A 16,939-nucleotide genomic window follows, 5' to 3' on the forward strand; every position below is an offset into this window, starting at 1 on the left:
GATTTTTTTTTTCCACCATGCCCTGAAATATTTAGTATGCCAAGTACAATTGATTGCCAAGTTTAAGGTGGTTACGCGTCTATATCCACAGTTAGACGTGTGTATGTAATCCGTATATATTAAATAAAAGACCATATATAATGAGGTTAAGATAATCATAAGAATCTACCGCAAAAAAAAATTAAAAAAAATAAATAAATAAGGTTCCCATAAGAAAGTACATATACTAAAGTTCAATTACAATGGCCAAAAAAAATTTAATTGTGATTTTGTTTTGTGAGCCTATATATATGGTAATCATTTGACACTTTTCCACAATGTGGGGAACAACTAACTAATTTTTGTGAAAGTATCTTCAATTTTGTTTTTAAAGGTAAGTACAAAAATTCTCTACGTATTCCCGTGAATGCTAAAGCTGAAATTAAAAGGGGTGCTTAAATTTATGGAAGCTTGAATTTCTTCAGTTAATAATCCACTGCCGTATGTTCGGATGTTATTTACCATTTGGAGGGAGGGATTCAAAGAGAAATTCGATTCGTTATTCTCTTTAAGGTTACGTTTTACACACCGAAATTGCAAAAAATGAAATGGAATAGATATTTTCATCATTTCCTCCCTTTTTTTTTCAATATCTCTTTTTCTTTTTCAGTGTGAATAATGATATCTGAAAGCTCAATTGAAACCTGACTAATCCAGTCAAGTCGGGTCGGCCCACTAAAAGATAAAACTCTCTCAGCATGGATTTTTTGTATTCGCAAGGACTCGAACTTGAAACATTGCTCAAACGGAGTAAGCGCCGAACCGCTTGAATCAATCCATATTGATTTATTAAATATCTCTTTTATGAGTTGAAAAAAGCATTTCATTACAATCACCTTTTTTTTCCCAATTTTTATGGAATGATGTTTCCTTTAAAAATCTTAAGTAATACTCATTTCATCATTTCAACTAGCTTTTATTCAAGTATGATATATATTTTTTAGATTCATATAACTAAATATACGTACAAATTGAAATCTCAATAAACAAATTTACCTTTTTTAATTACATTCATCCACCTTCAAATTCAACTAAAAAATAATATTTTTCTCTCAATAAAACTATATTCACATTATAGAGATTACATTCCTTTCTATTCCAGCACACCTAACATGAATTAACTGTTTTCATTTAACTCGAGACTTGTACTTCTTGCTTGAATCGGATGTCAACGGGATTATTTTTATATCAAACAAATTAAGGGTGTGTTTGTTTTTTAAAAAATTTTCAACTCAACTCCATTTATCTTCAATTCAACATCACAATCATTACTTTTTTTTTTCATTTTTTTAACCATTCAATTCAATTTCTAATATTAAATTCTCTCAACTATTCATTACTTTTTCACAATTCAATAACACAATCATTACTTTCTCTCAATTATTTATTATTTTTTCATACTTTTTCTCATAATTCAACAATACAATCATTTGCAAACCGATTAAAATCAAAATTCAACTCAACTCAACTCTAATCCATTTTGAATGACAATTGATGAATAGTATTTTCCTCTTCGATTCTTTTCCCTCCAAATTCATCCATCCATAGGTCCTAACAAAGTCAATTAGAGGTTCTTGAGCATGTTTTGTCTGGTCAGATCTTGGCCTAGTTAATAATCCATAAAATGACCTCGAGTAAGTGATTTAAGCCATCATTCCGAATAACCTGAGGAGTGTCGATTATCTACGCAGATATGGCATGCAGTAATCCCAGATTGATCTCGGACCATTGGACCGATGCATCACCTTTGCATACTTATTAACAAAAAATTCGACCGAAGAGATACGCAAGGTTTTATTACTTTGATATATAAAATATTATAAATGGCATATCTTATTATCTAGGTAACATGTATATCCTAAAACCCTAATGATATAATTGTATGCATCGCATGCCTATACGTAAATATGATGATGACGATGATGATATTAATAGCACCCTAATATACTTTTGTTAAATAGTATATTACGTCGTGATATATATATATATATATATGTATGTATGTATGTATGTTTGACGAAAGGAAGCAATACACAGTACTGTATATACGTCATATCGACTGATGGTGGCATTTTCAGCTTGTTCTCTGGTTGTTGAAGCAACTCAATTGTCACCATTAATTTTGACATTCATATAATATGCGGATTTTGACAGGTGACACACATATATCGTTTTAATATGTACATATATATATATATATATATATATATATATATAGATCACAATCACAGGGAAAGTTGATGATCTCATCATGAAGTTATTAAGAAAGATGTGAATTGCATCAAAGAAATTCTGGATATTTTTTATTTTTCTTTTTTCTTTTTTCACCAAATTGTAGGTAGGATTTCAGCCAAATAAGCTTCAACCAGCAGCCTTTTCTTAGGTTCGTTGATTGATTTTTCATATCTTGGTAGGGTCACTGTGTAGAATAAAATTGCATATTTATGTCGCCTAATTCTATATATATGTATGTGTGCGTGTATATATATTGCAATATCTGTCTCAGATGCTATCTGTTCCAATTGAAATTGAAATATCAATTGAAAGGGAATTCCTTTGACACAAACGAAGTTTCTAAATTGAATTTTCATGGCCCTCTCTTTTTTTATACGAAGGAACAACATTTTTTCTCGAGATTTGGTGTGGCAGCTTAATGCTATAGTTAACCTATTATTAATAATAGATTGACATTTTGTTTTGTAACTATTGATGCAGACTTCTTAAACCATGACTTATCCCTGATCAATCGACCCTTGGTTTGCTATCGTAACATTTTGGTATATTGGTGTTCCAGCCAATATATATATATATATACACGAGGCTCATGGGCGAAGTCGCTGGTACTAGGTCGGGGGCTGCCATGGGTGGCGGCATTAATGGCCGGGTGGTTGACGGGAAGTTGGAGATCTTGAGTACGAAGGCTGCATCCTAGACCTAGTTGCCTAGTCCCATTATCTTCGGGTTTGAGTAACTAGTATAGGTAATGTTAATACAATGTAATGACCAACTTTTACGGTTGACGAAATGTGACTAATTTATGAGAATCTCTTAGAGGAGCATTCAAACGATTGATCTAGCCGCGGGAGAATTTCGGGTTGTCTTTCCCAAAAGCAGTCCGACCACATAGTATGGACCAGCTTAGAGTTCAAACATGTAAAACATCCGCCAATGATAAAGTAGTATGAGCCAGCTTAGTGTTCAAACATGTAAAGCATACACAGTCTCATTCTTGGGATCCATACGAAGTAGATAGTGTGGCTCCGCCAAAATAATCAACTAATAGTACTTATGGATTAAAGCACTTTATGGACCATACCATTAATAATTATTGCATGGAATGAATTAGTCGGAAATTAATTACAATGGTTGCGAGGAATGAAACCGAGCTAAGTTCATTGAACTAGAAAATATTAACTGAAGAGGAACGGGCAGAGACGTAATGGTTATGTGTTGATGGGGTCAAATGCACTTTAACTACGTGTGGAGAGAGAATCACACATATCTTCTGTTTGTTGTTGACTACTCCCACCAACAAAAATTTAAAATAATTTTTAGAGAAGGTGATTTAGTACCATAACGCAAATTTAGCCGAACTCAAAATTATAAAGTTTTGGATTTAATTTTCACTAGCGAGATGTTTGTATTCATTTATTTAGTTTTTGTTTTTCTTATACTAGATTTTAGACCACTCTTATAACAAAATATATATATATATATATATATATCTTTCTCCTCATGAGTCTAGTACAGACTAGGAGAAGTGAAATTAAAAAAAAATTGTTAATTATCCAAAAAAGTACGGTATTTACATTTTTTTTAAAATATAACATGATCTTTGCATTTTTTTTCTAAATATAACACTACTTTTAAAAAATAACAGAGAAAGGCATGACCTTCAGGTTTAGTTGCACATTTAGCGCGATATCAATTATTCCGTCAGATTGTAACGATCACGGCTAATGTGGAGTTAGTGATGCTACGTGGCACAACATGATTGGATGAATAGATCCAACAGGTTTTTATTTAATTAAAAAAATTAAAAAAATTAATAATTAAAAGAAAAGAAAAGATGATTCAACTTAATAAGAGGAAAAGGGGAAGGGGCCGACAACAGTGGCTACGCCGGTGTCTACTATCTCCTAATTGAGATCGCGGCCGCAGTAGGACCCCAATTATGTGGGTAGTGGCCGTAATCGAAGCACCCACCACCGGAATCAAAAGAGCCCCGAAATTGGAGGGCTTTTTCATTTCGATGGTTGGGGCCCCAATTGTACCCCTATAATCTACAATCCGTTCCTTTATTTTTTTAGAAAAACATCTTCTTTTTATTTTTAAAATTATTTTTTAATTAAATAAAAATATGTGGGACTCATCCAATCATGTTGTACTACAAGGCACCGCTAATTGTTACCGTTACATTTGACGAATAATTGAAGTCGTGCTAGAATCACAGCTAAATCTGAAAGTCATGCTTTTTTGTGCTATTTTTTAAAGATTGTAATATATTTAAGTAAAAAAAAAACAAATGTCATACATTTTTGTGCTACTTTTAAAAGATCGTGTTATATTTACGAAAAAATGCAAAATTCGTGCATTTTTATACTATTTTCTATAGGTCGTGCTATATTTAGGAACATGTGCAAATGTCGTGTTTTTCTGAATAATTAACCTAAGGAAGTCTTACTAATGAGAATCCAACGCAAAATTTCTTAGTTCTTTATCAAACCAGTGTATATCATTTTCTGTTGAATAAAGGGATCGGAGGCGACCGGCGTAGCAACCCTCACGGAACGTAATCATATGGGCTCGAATCCCGCCCCATAATATTTGATTTGAGCCATAGTTATATCAGGACACGAGAATCTAGGCTCATCACTATTATCCCAATGAGATATGAGAGGAACACCACTCATCAACAAGTCTATAATCGGAGTACTACTTCTACAAATGGGTCGACAACAAATAGGGGATCTTCCCCTTATTTGCTCCCGAATCCCCAACTTGGTGTCTAAAATATTAGCACGTTACCAATTAAACTCTCTCTCATTCGTCAAATCAGTGTATATCACTGCAGTGAACTGAACCCTTCCTCCCTTAATGAAGAAGTTTGTGAGAGAGTAATTGGAATGTCGTGAGATTCATCCATGACAAAGCCGTGCATGTCCCAAAAACCATACGTCCTCGTCAAAGTCCCAATGAATTTTCGGCCGACAAACTCGCCGGTCTTAAATGATTTAGGTAACCAGCCCAAGTTAGTTCCTTCTCCTTTTGAATATTTCTTATTATTTCTAACATTAAATTTATACAATTTGATTAATTTAATTGATCAATCAATTAATTAAGCGGACCATTATCCAGTAGCTAGCTAGGTCCCTACATATTGGGGCCGCAGCACGATGTAGATCGTTCTTATGAATATCTATTAGTCACGTTATCACCTCCGATCGCTAATTCAATTGTAAGGCAACCAGATTATGGTGAAAACAGCTCTTTAGACTAATTAGGTCAAGGTCGAGCCGGCCATCCTTTTGCCATCAGGCAAGACTCAAGGGGGGTCTTGGCCAAGACCGTCCTCGTTTCGTCACCTCATACCGAGGATGGCCTCGGCCCCTCGATCATCAGGAGTTTCTAAGGTCGCGACTTCAACAATGCTAGGCTCGAGCTTCTTGTGGTGTATGGTGTATACAAATTTTAATAATACATATCTTTTCAAGGGGGAAAAAAAAAGTCATTGTTATAATTACTTTTCTAATCTCCGTCAGGAATCTAATTATGCCTAAATGGCTTCCCCATGCAATCTCACCAGTCTAACAAAGTCTCCCCTATCGAAAGTGACCCCCCACCCCCAATTAGAGAAGGGAAAAAGAATAATTACAATCAATAAAATAAATTAATTAAAGCATCTGAAAACCCACGTCGTCTATTGTTAGGAAAACTAACACAACACGGTGCTTTTATTTTTATTTTTATTTTTTTACCATTGGGTACCTAATCTTTGACATGTTTGATTTTCCATTTGGGTTAGTAGAGTTTCACTAACCATGGGAGACTTTTGTCAACCGTACCAAACTAAGGACTGTATGTATCCAGATGGTCTTTTTTGGCTGTACCGGGATGGTCTGCGGTACAACCACTTCGGGAATAAATGCTCTATATGTTCAGATCGGATCTCTACCACTGCAATCTTAAGATTAAATTTCAGAAGATGAATTTATTTCGTTAAGTTGAAATTTTCAGATTCAATCTCAGTTACTGGAATAGGCGGATATATTCTATTTTCATTTCTGGCGACTGCATCTTAGAAAAACCCTGTCTTGTGGATAATAACATAATGCATGACGTCAAGCTTAGATCGGATGTCCGTCAGCAGTCAAGAGGCACAGTGACAGAATAATTTCCTACTGTTCATCAGTTTGCTTGTGATGTTTGGGCTTTGACAAAATCGTTCCGAACATACAAAGGAAGTTGTTGATAATAAGGTCCCATTGCTGCACGAGTGCTCCGTCCCTTTCACAGTCAGCAAAGACGGTGATATTTGACGACTTAAGGTGCAGAGCTTGGCAAAGCGCTTGAGACTGATGATCGTCCGTGAGTATGTCGTCTGGCGTCATATGAAGGACTAGCGTGGTAAACGACTTCAGGCCATTGCAGAATAACACGTATGACCCGAATCATCATAGAAACTAAATTGGTATTTGCCGGAATGAAACTTGCCACCTTACTCTCCGCGAAGAGCTCCAGCTCCAGCTCGACCTCGATCCGGGAAGGGTCGATTACCTTCCCAGGTGAGAGCTAAAAAGTGAGGCACCCGAAAAGGATAATCCTCTTCCTCTGCTACTTGCTTTACGCGTACAGAAGATGAAAAGATGGAACAAGTTGAATCCATTTGGAAAAAGAAATTATTCAAAGATTTCTCTTTTCAACTGCGTTTCCAGAATCCAGAAAGAATCCAGAATTGTTTGGATTCAAGGTCTTTCTGACACTGGTAAGTTCTGAGACGTATGCGGCGACAATTTGTAGCTAAGTAGGCAATGCTTACGACAACCACCCTGACCAGTGGTCTATGCACTCAAAGAGCAGCAGAGGCAAAATTAAGCAGAGCATAGACAGAAAGAGAGGCCCTTCGATTTGGTCATATACGTAGTACAAGTGCTACTCCGTGCTCGTATCACAAAAAAGCCTTGTTGTTTCGATTGCAGAATGTCAAAACATACAAATGATGCAGATAAATCTGTAGTGCCATGTTATGGGAGGTTAATTGTCACAGCACAATTGCAATTTTATCCACTCAGAAAATGCACCCTTCTAGTTCGGTAAACTAAGAACCTCACGATATGCTCACATTAAGTAAAGAAAGGCACAACTATGGATTTCCATTAGAAGCTGCCACCCCTCAGAGCAAGCACAAGGTGGAGGACTGACCCACCCTCGATGTTGTAGTCTTTTGCGGTTTTATCATCGGCGAGCTGCTTCCCAGCATAGATAAGCCTGCAGAAAGAGGAGGAAAATACCACTGTCAAGAGGTTCGTAATACCAACTAATACAGAATACAAGCTGAATTCAAAACAGGATTCGCAGCGTAAACAATGAGGAAATTCACATTCCAAAAACAGTATCATTCATTTAGATTTACAGACGGGAACAAAACTTGATGGCAGTGAGACACATCGGTTGAGTTTTGAACTCATTTTATAATTGTTGCACGGGTGGTGGACGTGGATCCCTTTTCAAAATTTTCCAGTCTTCGGAGGAGACTCAACCCATGTATTAAAGTGCCAATTTTGACCTCAGAACTCAAGAGGCACGGGAAATTTGGAAATCTCCATCATGGAAACCAAATATCTTAAGTCAGATCCCACCATGTACATGAAAGGCAAACGGAACGCAGTAAAAGTCACAACAGCTCCTCACAGGTAAAAGGCAACAAATCTGATTGGAAATTGAGTATGTAGCCCACAAACTTTCTTTTATAGATATCAGATAATCAATTTAAAAAATGGTACTGGCAGAAGATTACCAGAAAATTCACTAGTTATACGCTGCAGGAAACTAAATTCACTTGAACAGCCCATAGACTATTCATTCATGGGAAACGAGATGACTGAGATCTTGATCAATGACTAAGGTGTTATATTGGAGTGGACTGAGTACATCAACGCACAGTTACATGAGACCAAAGCAAACAAACACATGCTCTCACATTCTAAGCATAATCTCACAGAAAAAAAAAACCGGTTTACAAAGCAACAAGGAAGTAGGAAAACACACCTTTGCTGCACCGGGGGAATACCTTCCTTCTCCTCAACACGCTCCTTGATGCGATCAATGGTATCGGTTGGCTCGATATCTATCTCAATCTCCTTCCCAGTGAGGGTCTTCACCTTGATCATGGTCCCTCCCCTGAGCCTCAGGACAAGATGAAGAGTCGACTCCTTCTGGATGTTGTAATCCGCAAGAGTCCGGCCATCTTCCAATTGCTTTCCAGCAAATATCAGTCTCTGCTGGTCCGGTGGGATACCTTCCTTGTCCTAGAATTACAAAAAATCGACGTTGTAATGCATAAGCACTAGAATCCGTGGTAAAATACTCAACTGCTTCTTCCGTATTCATCCCCATTTCCTTCCATATAATTCATAAAGTTCGCACTTTTAGCGCCCAGTACACCGACTAATAGCATGAGAATGATCCGCAACTGATTGAATTCTCCACGAAAGCAACCAGAGAGCTCTCAGAGCAAGACGAGGTTTGGAAAAAAAACAACCGGATGGAATGAAATTAGAGACATCACATATTCGTACTGAGCTTCGTGAGACCATCAGTATTATATCTAACCGAACTGAACCCTAGCAGGACTTTCCTCAGAATTACAAGGAAATAAGCAAGCCATGAAAACCAGATGAACAATCGGGAACAGAATGAAGGCATATCGGCGAAATTCTTCGAACGGAGAAGTGAAAGAGGGGGAGCGAGGTTACCTGAATCTTGGCCTTGACATTGTCGATGGTGTCGCTGCTCTCGACCTCGAGGGTGATCGTCTTCCCGGTTAGGGTTTTCACGAAGATCTGCATCTTCTTCTCCTTCTCTGCGCTCACTCCTACAGAGGGAAGAAGACTTGAATGAAGAGGGACAGGATTTCGAAGACGCTGGTTTTTATTTTCATTTATTTATACAGGGAAAAAAAATTGATCTCACAAATTTATATTTATATTTTTTGAAAAATTCTAAAAATAAAAATACAAATTATATAAAAACTAAAAGTCGAGAAAATAAAAAACAGTGCACAAATTTACATGTTTAAAAATTGATTTAAGAAACTTAAAAAATCAAAAAAAAATTATTAAAACAGAGTGTTCTAATATCATATGACGAGGTTCACCTTACTTTTACTTTTATATTAATGTATATGTAGATATAAATTTAAATATAGATATTTTGTATAATTCTAAGCTTTGAGAATTTTTTATTGGGATTTTCTTCGTATTTTTGCAATTGTAATTGATATGTCTAATACATATGAAAAGAAATGAGAAATTCCACCATCGAAATAAAAAGAAAAATTCGAAAATTTCAAGGAAGTCGTGTGCTATTATTTCGTTTCTTATTCTTTGGAATTTATTTTGTTTCTATGTATATTTTGGTATTCGAAATGTCAATTGATAGTGACCAATTCAGTTCGAATTCGGTGATCGTTAAGAAATAAAATTCTCTCAATCAAAAATTTTCTTCACTTATAAGACTCAAATATTATACTTTACTTAAACGAACAAACGTCAAATTGCTTAAACCAATATATATTATTTTCTTTTCTTTCATATATAATATAATTATTATGTAAAGATATTGGACTAGGGGTTCCAACAATATTCCTATTTTGTGTTGGAGGAGCTGAGATTCTAATTCTATATATCAGAAATTCAAAGCAATATGCTTTTCCCAATTTCTTTTTTTTCAATTAATATTAGTCATATATAATATATAAGCTTCAAATCCACGCTAAAATATTAAAAAAAAATTCCACTGAAAAGTCTAGATTTTCTAGTGAAATATATTGAGTTGTGGCTCTCTGCCTATTTTCCGAAATTATTTCCCTGAATAACTTACGACAATGCCAAACTCCCTGACAAAGATTTTGAGTATATAATTACAAAACCTCTATATTTCTTAAATTTAGCATATTTTTAAAAGATAAATTCATGGAAAAAAAAAATTATCGCATTTAGCATCCATCAACATGTCCAAGAGTTTTGCTAACTTGACAATTAACAAACACCAAGAGCCACATAATTGTAAATATTTTAATTTTTTTTAAAAAGAGTAAATGACTGAAATATAATCATGAACGTTTGTCCAGAAGTCATTTTTTTTATTTGGGCTTGATCTCGGAGGTGAGAGTCCCGTTGGAGGTCATACCCCTTGGGATGAGATCTCCGGTCCTCCAAGAGGTTAGTATTTTTGGATGCGGTCACCCACCTCCGCCCCCGAATAAAGCGAAAATTCTACGAATTTATCGTGTAAAAATTCTAACATGACTTCATATCCCCATAATATGAGGTCTCATTATCGTTGGATACAGACCGCGTCGCAGGGTCCACGCACATCCAACGGGGAAAAAGTCGTGTTCTCATAGCGCAGAGTCGTGCTAGCAGAACTGTCTATGAAGATATTCATGACAGCCGACTTAATTATTATCTCGTAAAAATTACAGGATAATTCTCGTTTTCCGTGCAAATTCGTCCGGCCAAGTCATATATGGCTTGAGCTTTTTATGGGCCCCCACTTTCAGGACGTGGCTTGTCGGTTCAGTTGATGGGCTTAATCCCACGCCGAACCAATTCGAGCTTTGCACGAGTGGGATGGACGCGGTTCAGTTTGGTTCGAATTTGTATACCGGGCCGGATGGAAAGGGAATCATGTCCGAGCACCGCGAGACGAAGGAATCGATCGTTCTTCGGGTGTTGAACATAAATTAGTGACATATTAGGTGGTTTGGTTTGATTTTGCATACGATGATTATCTGGCCATGACATAAGTCATACTTGAAAAATGAAAATAGACAAGCGGTTTATGTTGGTATGTAGGCTCAGGTCCAGTTTTATGAATCATGGGCCTGTACTTAGCAAAGCTTGTGACTGCTAAATCAATTTAGCACTGGGAAACAAAAGCCAATGCTATACGCCAGAGGATTAGGCGTTCATGTATAACACCTCATATTACTCGATCGATTTGGGAGAAGATTTACTATCCGGTCCAGAATCCCTAACGCGATCAAGAACTAAACAATGAAAAAAAAAATTAAGCATGCATTTGTTTGGACTTAACGTTACCAAAAAATTTAGACGTATAATTTAAAATTTTAGACAGCTTAAAATAACTGCCTGAAATATTAAGTAAAAATTTATCTGATAAATTCTTCAAATAGGGAATATCCCGTTTTATAATTTGTATTTAATGGACATCCCACCCCAATACACTTATTTTCATTGCTGGCCAAGATTTTACATTTTAAGTGGGCCGGAAAAGTGAAAGAATAAAAATCATAAAGTCTATGATTATTTTCGTCAATATCTTACTTTCACTCGCATTTCAAATCTTAATTTCGTAAATATGAATAATGTTAGATAAAATGGGCCAATCACTTCAATGAAAGATTTGTTTAATTGAATTTTTATAAGACTGCAACAGTCAGCGCAGTCCTAGTAGAGGGTAACTGGCACTGGGTAATTGGCACTAGCCAAGGAGTTCGGATCCGCAAACTACTCTGATTCGGGACTACAACACTTGAATTCTCCGATCAGGATAAAGTCTTGTGGACACCTCACAAATCGAGGCAATTATCTACATCCAATGCCTGGAAGTGTCTAAGAACCAAAAGACCGAAAATTGAATGGAGGAATGCAGTTTGGTTCGATGGACAACTCCCTCGATCTTCTTTTATAAGTTGGTTTTGTGTGCATAACAGGTTGGATACAAATGACCAATTACTAAAATGGGGGATTTCTCTTGTTGCAGTCGAATATGAATTTTGTAGTGTGCAATTGGAAACTCGATACCATCTTTTTTCTGAATGTCCAGTTACTCAAGAAATTTGGAAAAGTCTAATAGCTTGACTTGGCTTGCACAGATCCATTGTGGATTGGAATATGAAGTTATGCTGGATCTCTTCTCTTCATGATAAGAAGCTTGATGTTATTTGTCTCGAGCTTCTTTAAACTCATTACATATATTACATATGGAGAGAGAGAAACTGTAGGATCTATCAAAAGCAAGTCTCGTCGCTAGCGGCCATTGTTCGAAAAATCGTTGTATATGTGCAAGCAAAATTATTTGTTTATTCCCGACTCTCGTTTAAGATTGTACATTCTATCTTAGCAATGCATATGCTTCACTCTCTTGATATTAGCTAGTTGTATATTATGGGGTTCATTTTGGGTATATTTTGGGGTCCCCTTAGTTCATATGAATTGTACAGGGGTAACTAGTTCTTTTGATGTAAATACATTTTGTCTTCAATGAAGTATTCCCACTTATCAAAAAAAATATTATAAGACTAATAATGATTTTTAAAATTAATTAAATATAGTGTAGCTTAATTTTAAATATTTCTTAATATACTTAAAATTATGAGTATTTATTAATGAAATATCAATAAGCGATTAAAATATTTCTTTGAATATATTTTCTTTAATTACGATACTTATTATTTAATTTATATATAGCATACTATTCATAGACGTTTACTATTCAATCCTAAAATACAATGGTGTCGTCAAATATATATATACATATATAGATGTACAATTTTGTTAATTTTGACAATTTATGACTGGGATTTTCCTTCATATTTTTTGTTACAATTAATAAGTCACTACTCAAAGTAAATTGAGACTCAAATTCGTAAATTAAAATAAAAGTGTGTGTCACTATTCCATTTCTCATTTCCGGTACTTTCTCCTTCTTTTTACATACATAATTGGGAAAAGATATTGGACAAGGGGTCGGACCCACTAATATTCCTCTACTGCGTTGGATTATAAGAAATTCAAAGTAATATTCTTTTCCCCTTTTCTTTATAATGGTAATGTAGATTTATCCATATATATATATATATATATATGGATAAGGTATAAGCATAAATTCCACGCTAAAATTTTAAAAGATTTTTTCACTCAAAAGTCTATAGATGTTCTCATGAAATTAGAGGGGACATACACGCGAAAACATATATCAGAAACAACAAAAAAATTAAGTATACGTGTTAGCATACATCATATATTTTTCGAAAATTTTCTTTTAATTAGCTGGATTAATTACTTTAATTAAAAAATTATTTGAAGATTAAGAAATTATTTTTATGTACAAATACACAATGCAAGAGGAACAAAATAAGGATAAAATATGTGTGAATGCAAAATTAGTGTAGAAGAACACGTTAGGAAAGCGAGGAAAGAGAGAGAGGAGCAAAATAGGGTATGCGAAGGGAAAATTAAAGTTAATAACTAGTTATTGGTACCGCATTTATCATTATAGTCTCAATTTGCAATATAGGCGATCTCGAAACAAAATATGAGATAAAAGAGACTGTTCGAACTTTATAAATAGTAGAGATATAGAGATATTATTAGGTTGTGGCTCTTTGCCCAGTTTTCCAAAATTGCTTCCTCGAATATATTTCCACTTAAATATTATAGATCAATAACCAATTTACAGTTGGAATATTTTTCACACGTATGAATACATAGAATTCTCAAATCTTATATAAAAAAGAAAAATATTCAAGTCATTATGAAATCATGCATGAAGATACACCTGACAGCCAGCTTAACTGTCCCATAAAATTACAGGGTAATTCATGTTTCCCGTGCGATCAGTCGGGCGAAGTAAGATAATATGAAAATAATTATAATTCATTGAACTGGCTTAACCTATGACAGGATATGGGCTTGAGTTTCTGACGGGCCTCCACTTTCAGGATGAGGCTTGTCGGTTTGGTTGATGGGCTTAATCACAGCCCGAACCAATTCGAGCGTTGCACGATTGGCATGGACACGGTTCAGTCCGGTCCGGTTCAAACATGTATACCGTGCTCGGTTGGAAATGGAATCGTGTCTAAGCACCCGAGACAAAGGAGTCAATTGGAGTTCGGGTTATGCACAGAAACGAAGGGACTAGGCAGTTCGGTTCAATTTTACGCAAGATGACCTCGCCGTGACTCAATCATACGCGAAAAATTGAACATAGACAACCGGTCTATGTAGGCTCAGGTCCAATTTATGGATTCTGGGCCTGTCCTTGGCAAAGCTTGTGTCCGCTAATCGATTTAGCAATGGAAAGCAAAGCCAGTGCTACATATGAGATGGTTTCATTGATGTATAACATCTCATGCTACTCGATTGACTTGGAATTGAGAGAATATTATTATCCGATCTAGACCCCGAACACGAACAAGAAATAAACAACGAATGAAGAATAAAGGTTATTACTATTATCATCGTCTCCATGGAGGAAGCACTAAGCCTGTTTGAAGCATACTTTCTTTTTTCTTAAATGTCATGATTCAGAAAAGAATTGGATTCTTCTCTGCTGATTCTTCTGTTTCTCTCTTGCAGATCTGAATTAATTCCTAATACATCGACTTAACTGAATGTACATATACCAACTCTATCTACCCGCCTTAGACCCCTCTAACCCGATCTATCATTTACACTGTGAGACCAACCGACACCAACATTTTCGAGATGTTCCGGGGACAATCCCTGGCCTCCTCAGATCGACATGTTCAGATCGATCCGAGCTTTCTTTGGCAATGGGACTATGAGGTTGCACCTCGGGCACTTTGGATTGCTTTCAGAGACCAGCACGTATGCCAAGCAACTCGCACAACCAGTGGCGACCGGGGAACTCAATGGGTTCAAGAGCATCTCGTCCTTCTCCTGTTCCCGGGCGACGTCTTTATTGCAGGATGACGATGATGAGCAGGAAGGGGACTGCAGCGCTTTCCAAAATGGGGATCTCCTCTTTGTAGGCTCCCTCTCTGCTCTCTCGAGTGCGGACTTTACTTTGTCGAGAGTGCACACGCTCTGGTAATTGAATGGCAGTGACAAGGAGGATGAAGAAGATGAGGACGGGGACGATGAGACCAACTTCAAGTCTAAGGAAGGCTCATCAAAGAGGCTGAGGGCGAGCTTCGAAGGAGACGTTGGGGAGTTCAAGTCTTGGAGTTTTGCTTGGGTCCTCTGATCTGACGATAGATTAGGTGCGCCGCATCTTTGTATGTAGACCTTTCCCGACTGAAATATAAGAAAAAAGATGCAGTCAGTTTTAGCAATCAGAAACTGAATATAGCCTATGTACATCGAGCTCTTCCGATCTTCATACAAGCAATGATCAACATATCGATCGTGAGAAGCACGCCAGTCTAAACTGTATGAACCGTCATCATAAGGAATCATCCGCATTTTCTATAACCCGGTTTTTCAAACCTCAAAGGGTCATCATTGTCTTCCAAATGAAACTAGAACAGAACTCATCAAAACAAAAGGATCACAGAGATAGAAACTGAAAATTTACAAACAAAATTTTAGATGATGTTCCGGGAAAAGTGAAACCGAAAATTTCCCCCAACAAAATCAAAACTGAGATGCTGTATGAATCCCCTTAAACCCGAATAAGGTCGCCCCCCAATTTAGTCAAAAGTGAGAACGATATCAAACTTACTTGATCAGCACGTCGTTAGATTAATTTCCTTATTTAGAATTCACTTCCAACACTTTAAGCATGTGCCGTGATCGTGAAATCAATACATCCCAAACAATATCGATCCTACAACCAATGAAGAGAGAACACTCTTGGACTTGGGTGGCAACCGTATCAGTTCAAAGTACCATGTTGTATCATGTTACGAGATAACAAAATCAGTTGGCTTCTCCTGTTCCATTCATTTTCCCTAGTTCCCTAAGCAAATGAATGAATGCAAAGGCAGAAGAATATATGATCAGAGCAGAGCAACACTGAGGACCCCTCAAACAACAGACCGAATCCGAGGAGTTCGAGAAGACTTCATAAATTAAACCGAAAATACTCGACCAACAGAGGGAACAGAAAGCTCGGAACATTTCGAATAAACTATCTATCAGTTGACCTGCAATTCATCTCTCGCAAATCAATCTGGTCCGGCATAGTTACTCAATTCAACAGAAGCTTGAGAATCGGAGACTCAAAAATGGCGAATCTTAATCATTTCTAGCAACAGCTTGGCCTAATTGAGCAACGGAAGCTGATTCAAGCTCTGTGAAGAAGACGATTCGTTTACCTTCAGGTCCAGCCGCTTCTCCCAGCCCACGGGGACGTGGAGGTCGAGGTCAAGCTCCTCGGACTCGACCTTGATGGGACCGCCACCGAGCAGGTCCCGGGTGATTAGGACCGTCGATTTCTCCGGGGCCGACTCGCTGCCCACCGTCCGGTAGCCATTCAGGTAGCGTGCAAGGGAGCTCACGTCTGCCGCCATGTCCGGAGAGCTGAGCAAACTGGAGCAAAGAGTTGAACGAGCGGAAGTGAATATCTGAGACGCCATGAAGGGGGCCTTCTGTTCAATATAAATATTGAAGGGACGAGAAGAGAAGAGGAGGCAGTCGGTGAGCTAAATTAATTTGTTGCAGAATTTGCAAAACGATCCCCCAATTATCTTATATTACGACTTGGTCATAATGCTTTGATATTTTCGATTTTGACCTGCATGTCAAGAGCTTGTCTCGATACGCCCCCCAAAGGATTTGACTTGCGCCTTCCAATTCTCCATCAGGACATTTCATTTCATCATGTATTCACGCCCTCGTAGTTGCAAATTTCTTTCACCAAAAATCGAGATAAATAAATTTAGAATTTTATTGCATCAGCCCGAATT

The 16,939-nt window shown here is 36.8% G+C and overlaps 2 protein-coding genes across 2 annotated transcripts; both read right to left on the reverse strand.

The window, feature by feature from the left end:
* Positions 1–7,205: 7,205 nt before the first annotated feature.
* Positions 7,206–9,211, reverse strand: LOC116193296 (ubiquitin-NEDD8-like protein RUB2). The gene is made up of 3 exons (XM_031522113.1): positions 9,015–9,211; positions 8,308–8,567; positions 7,206–7,527 (listed from the first exon to the last, which is right to left on the reverse strand). The coding sequence occupies exons 1-3, from the start codon at positions 9,105–9,107 to the stop codon at positions 7,416–7,418; spliced, it is 465 nt and encodes a 154-aa protein (XP_031377973.1). The 5' UTR covers positions 9,108–9,211; the 3' UTR covers positions 7,206–7,415.
* Positions 9,212–14,488: 5,277 nt separating this feature from the next.
* On the reverse strand, positions 14,489–16,621 carry LOC116192771. The gene is made up of 2 exons (XM_031521409.1): positions 16,349–16,621; positions 14,489–15,326 (listed from the first exon to the last, which is right to left on the reverse strand). The coding sequence occupies exons 1-2, from the start codon at positions 16,607–16,609 to the stop codon at positions 14,802–14,804; spliced, it is 786 nt and encodes a 261-aa protein (XP_031377269.1). The 5' UTR covers positions 16,610–16,621; the 3' UTR covers positions 14,489–14,801.
* Between the last annotated feature and the right edge of the window lie 318 nt (positions 16,622–16,939).

Source organism: Punica granatum, chromosome 1 (assembly GCF_007655135.1).
Source record: "Punica granatum isolate Tunisia-2019 chromosome 1, ASM765513v2, whole genome shotgun sequence".
In the NCBI taxonomy this organism is placed as follows: Eukaryota; Viridiplantae; Streptophyta; class Magnoliopsida; order Myrtales; family Lythraceae; genus Punica; species Punica granatum.

Coding starts and splice junctions, on each gene's coding strand:
- LOC116193296 (XM_031522113.1), bottom strand. CDS start 9,107: ATGCAGATCTTCGTGAAAACCCTAACCGGGAAGACGATCACCCTCGAG. Junction 8,568..9,014: donor ATGTCAAGGCCAAGATTCAG/GTAACCTCGCTC, acceptor TTGTAATTCTAG/GACAAGGAAGGTATCCCACC. Junction 7,528..8,307: donor ATTCCCCCGGTGCAGCAAAG/GTGTGTTTTCCT, acceptor CTCTTTCTGCAG/GCTTATCTATGCTGGGAAGC.
- LOC116192771 (XM_031521409.1), bottom strand. CDS start 16,609: ATGGCGTCTCAGATATTCACTTCCGCTCGTTCAACTCTTTGCTCCAGT. Junction 15,327..16,348: donor AGAAGCGGCTGGACCTGAAG/GTAAACGAATCG, acceptor CTTATATTTCAG/TCGGGAAAGGTCTACATACA.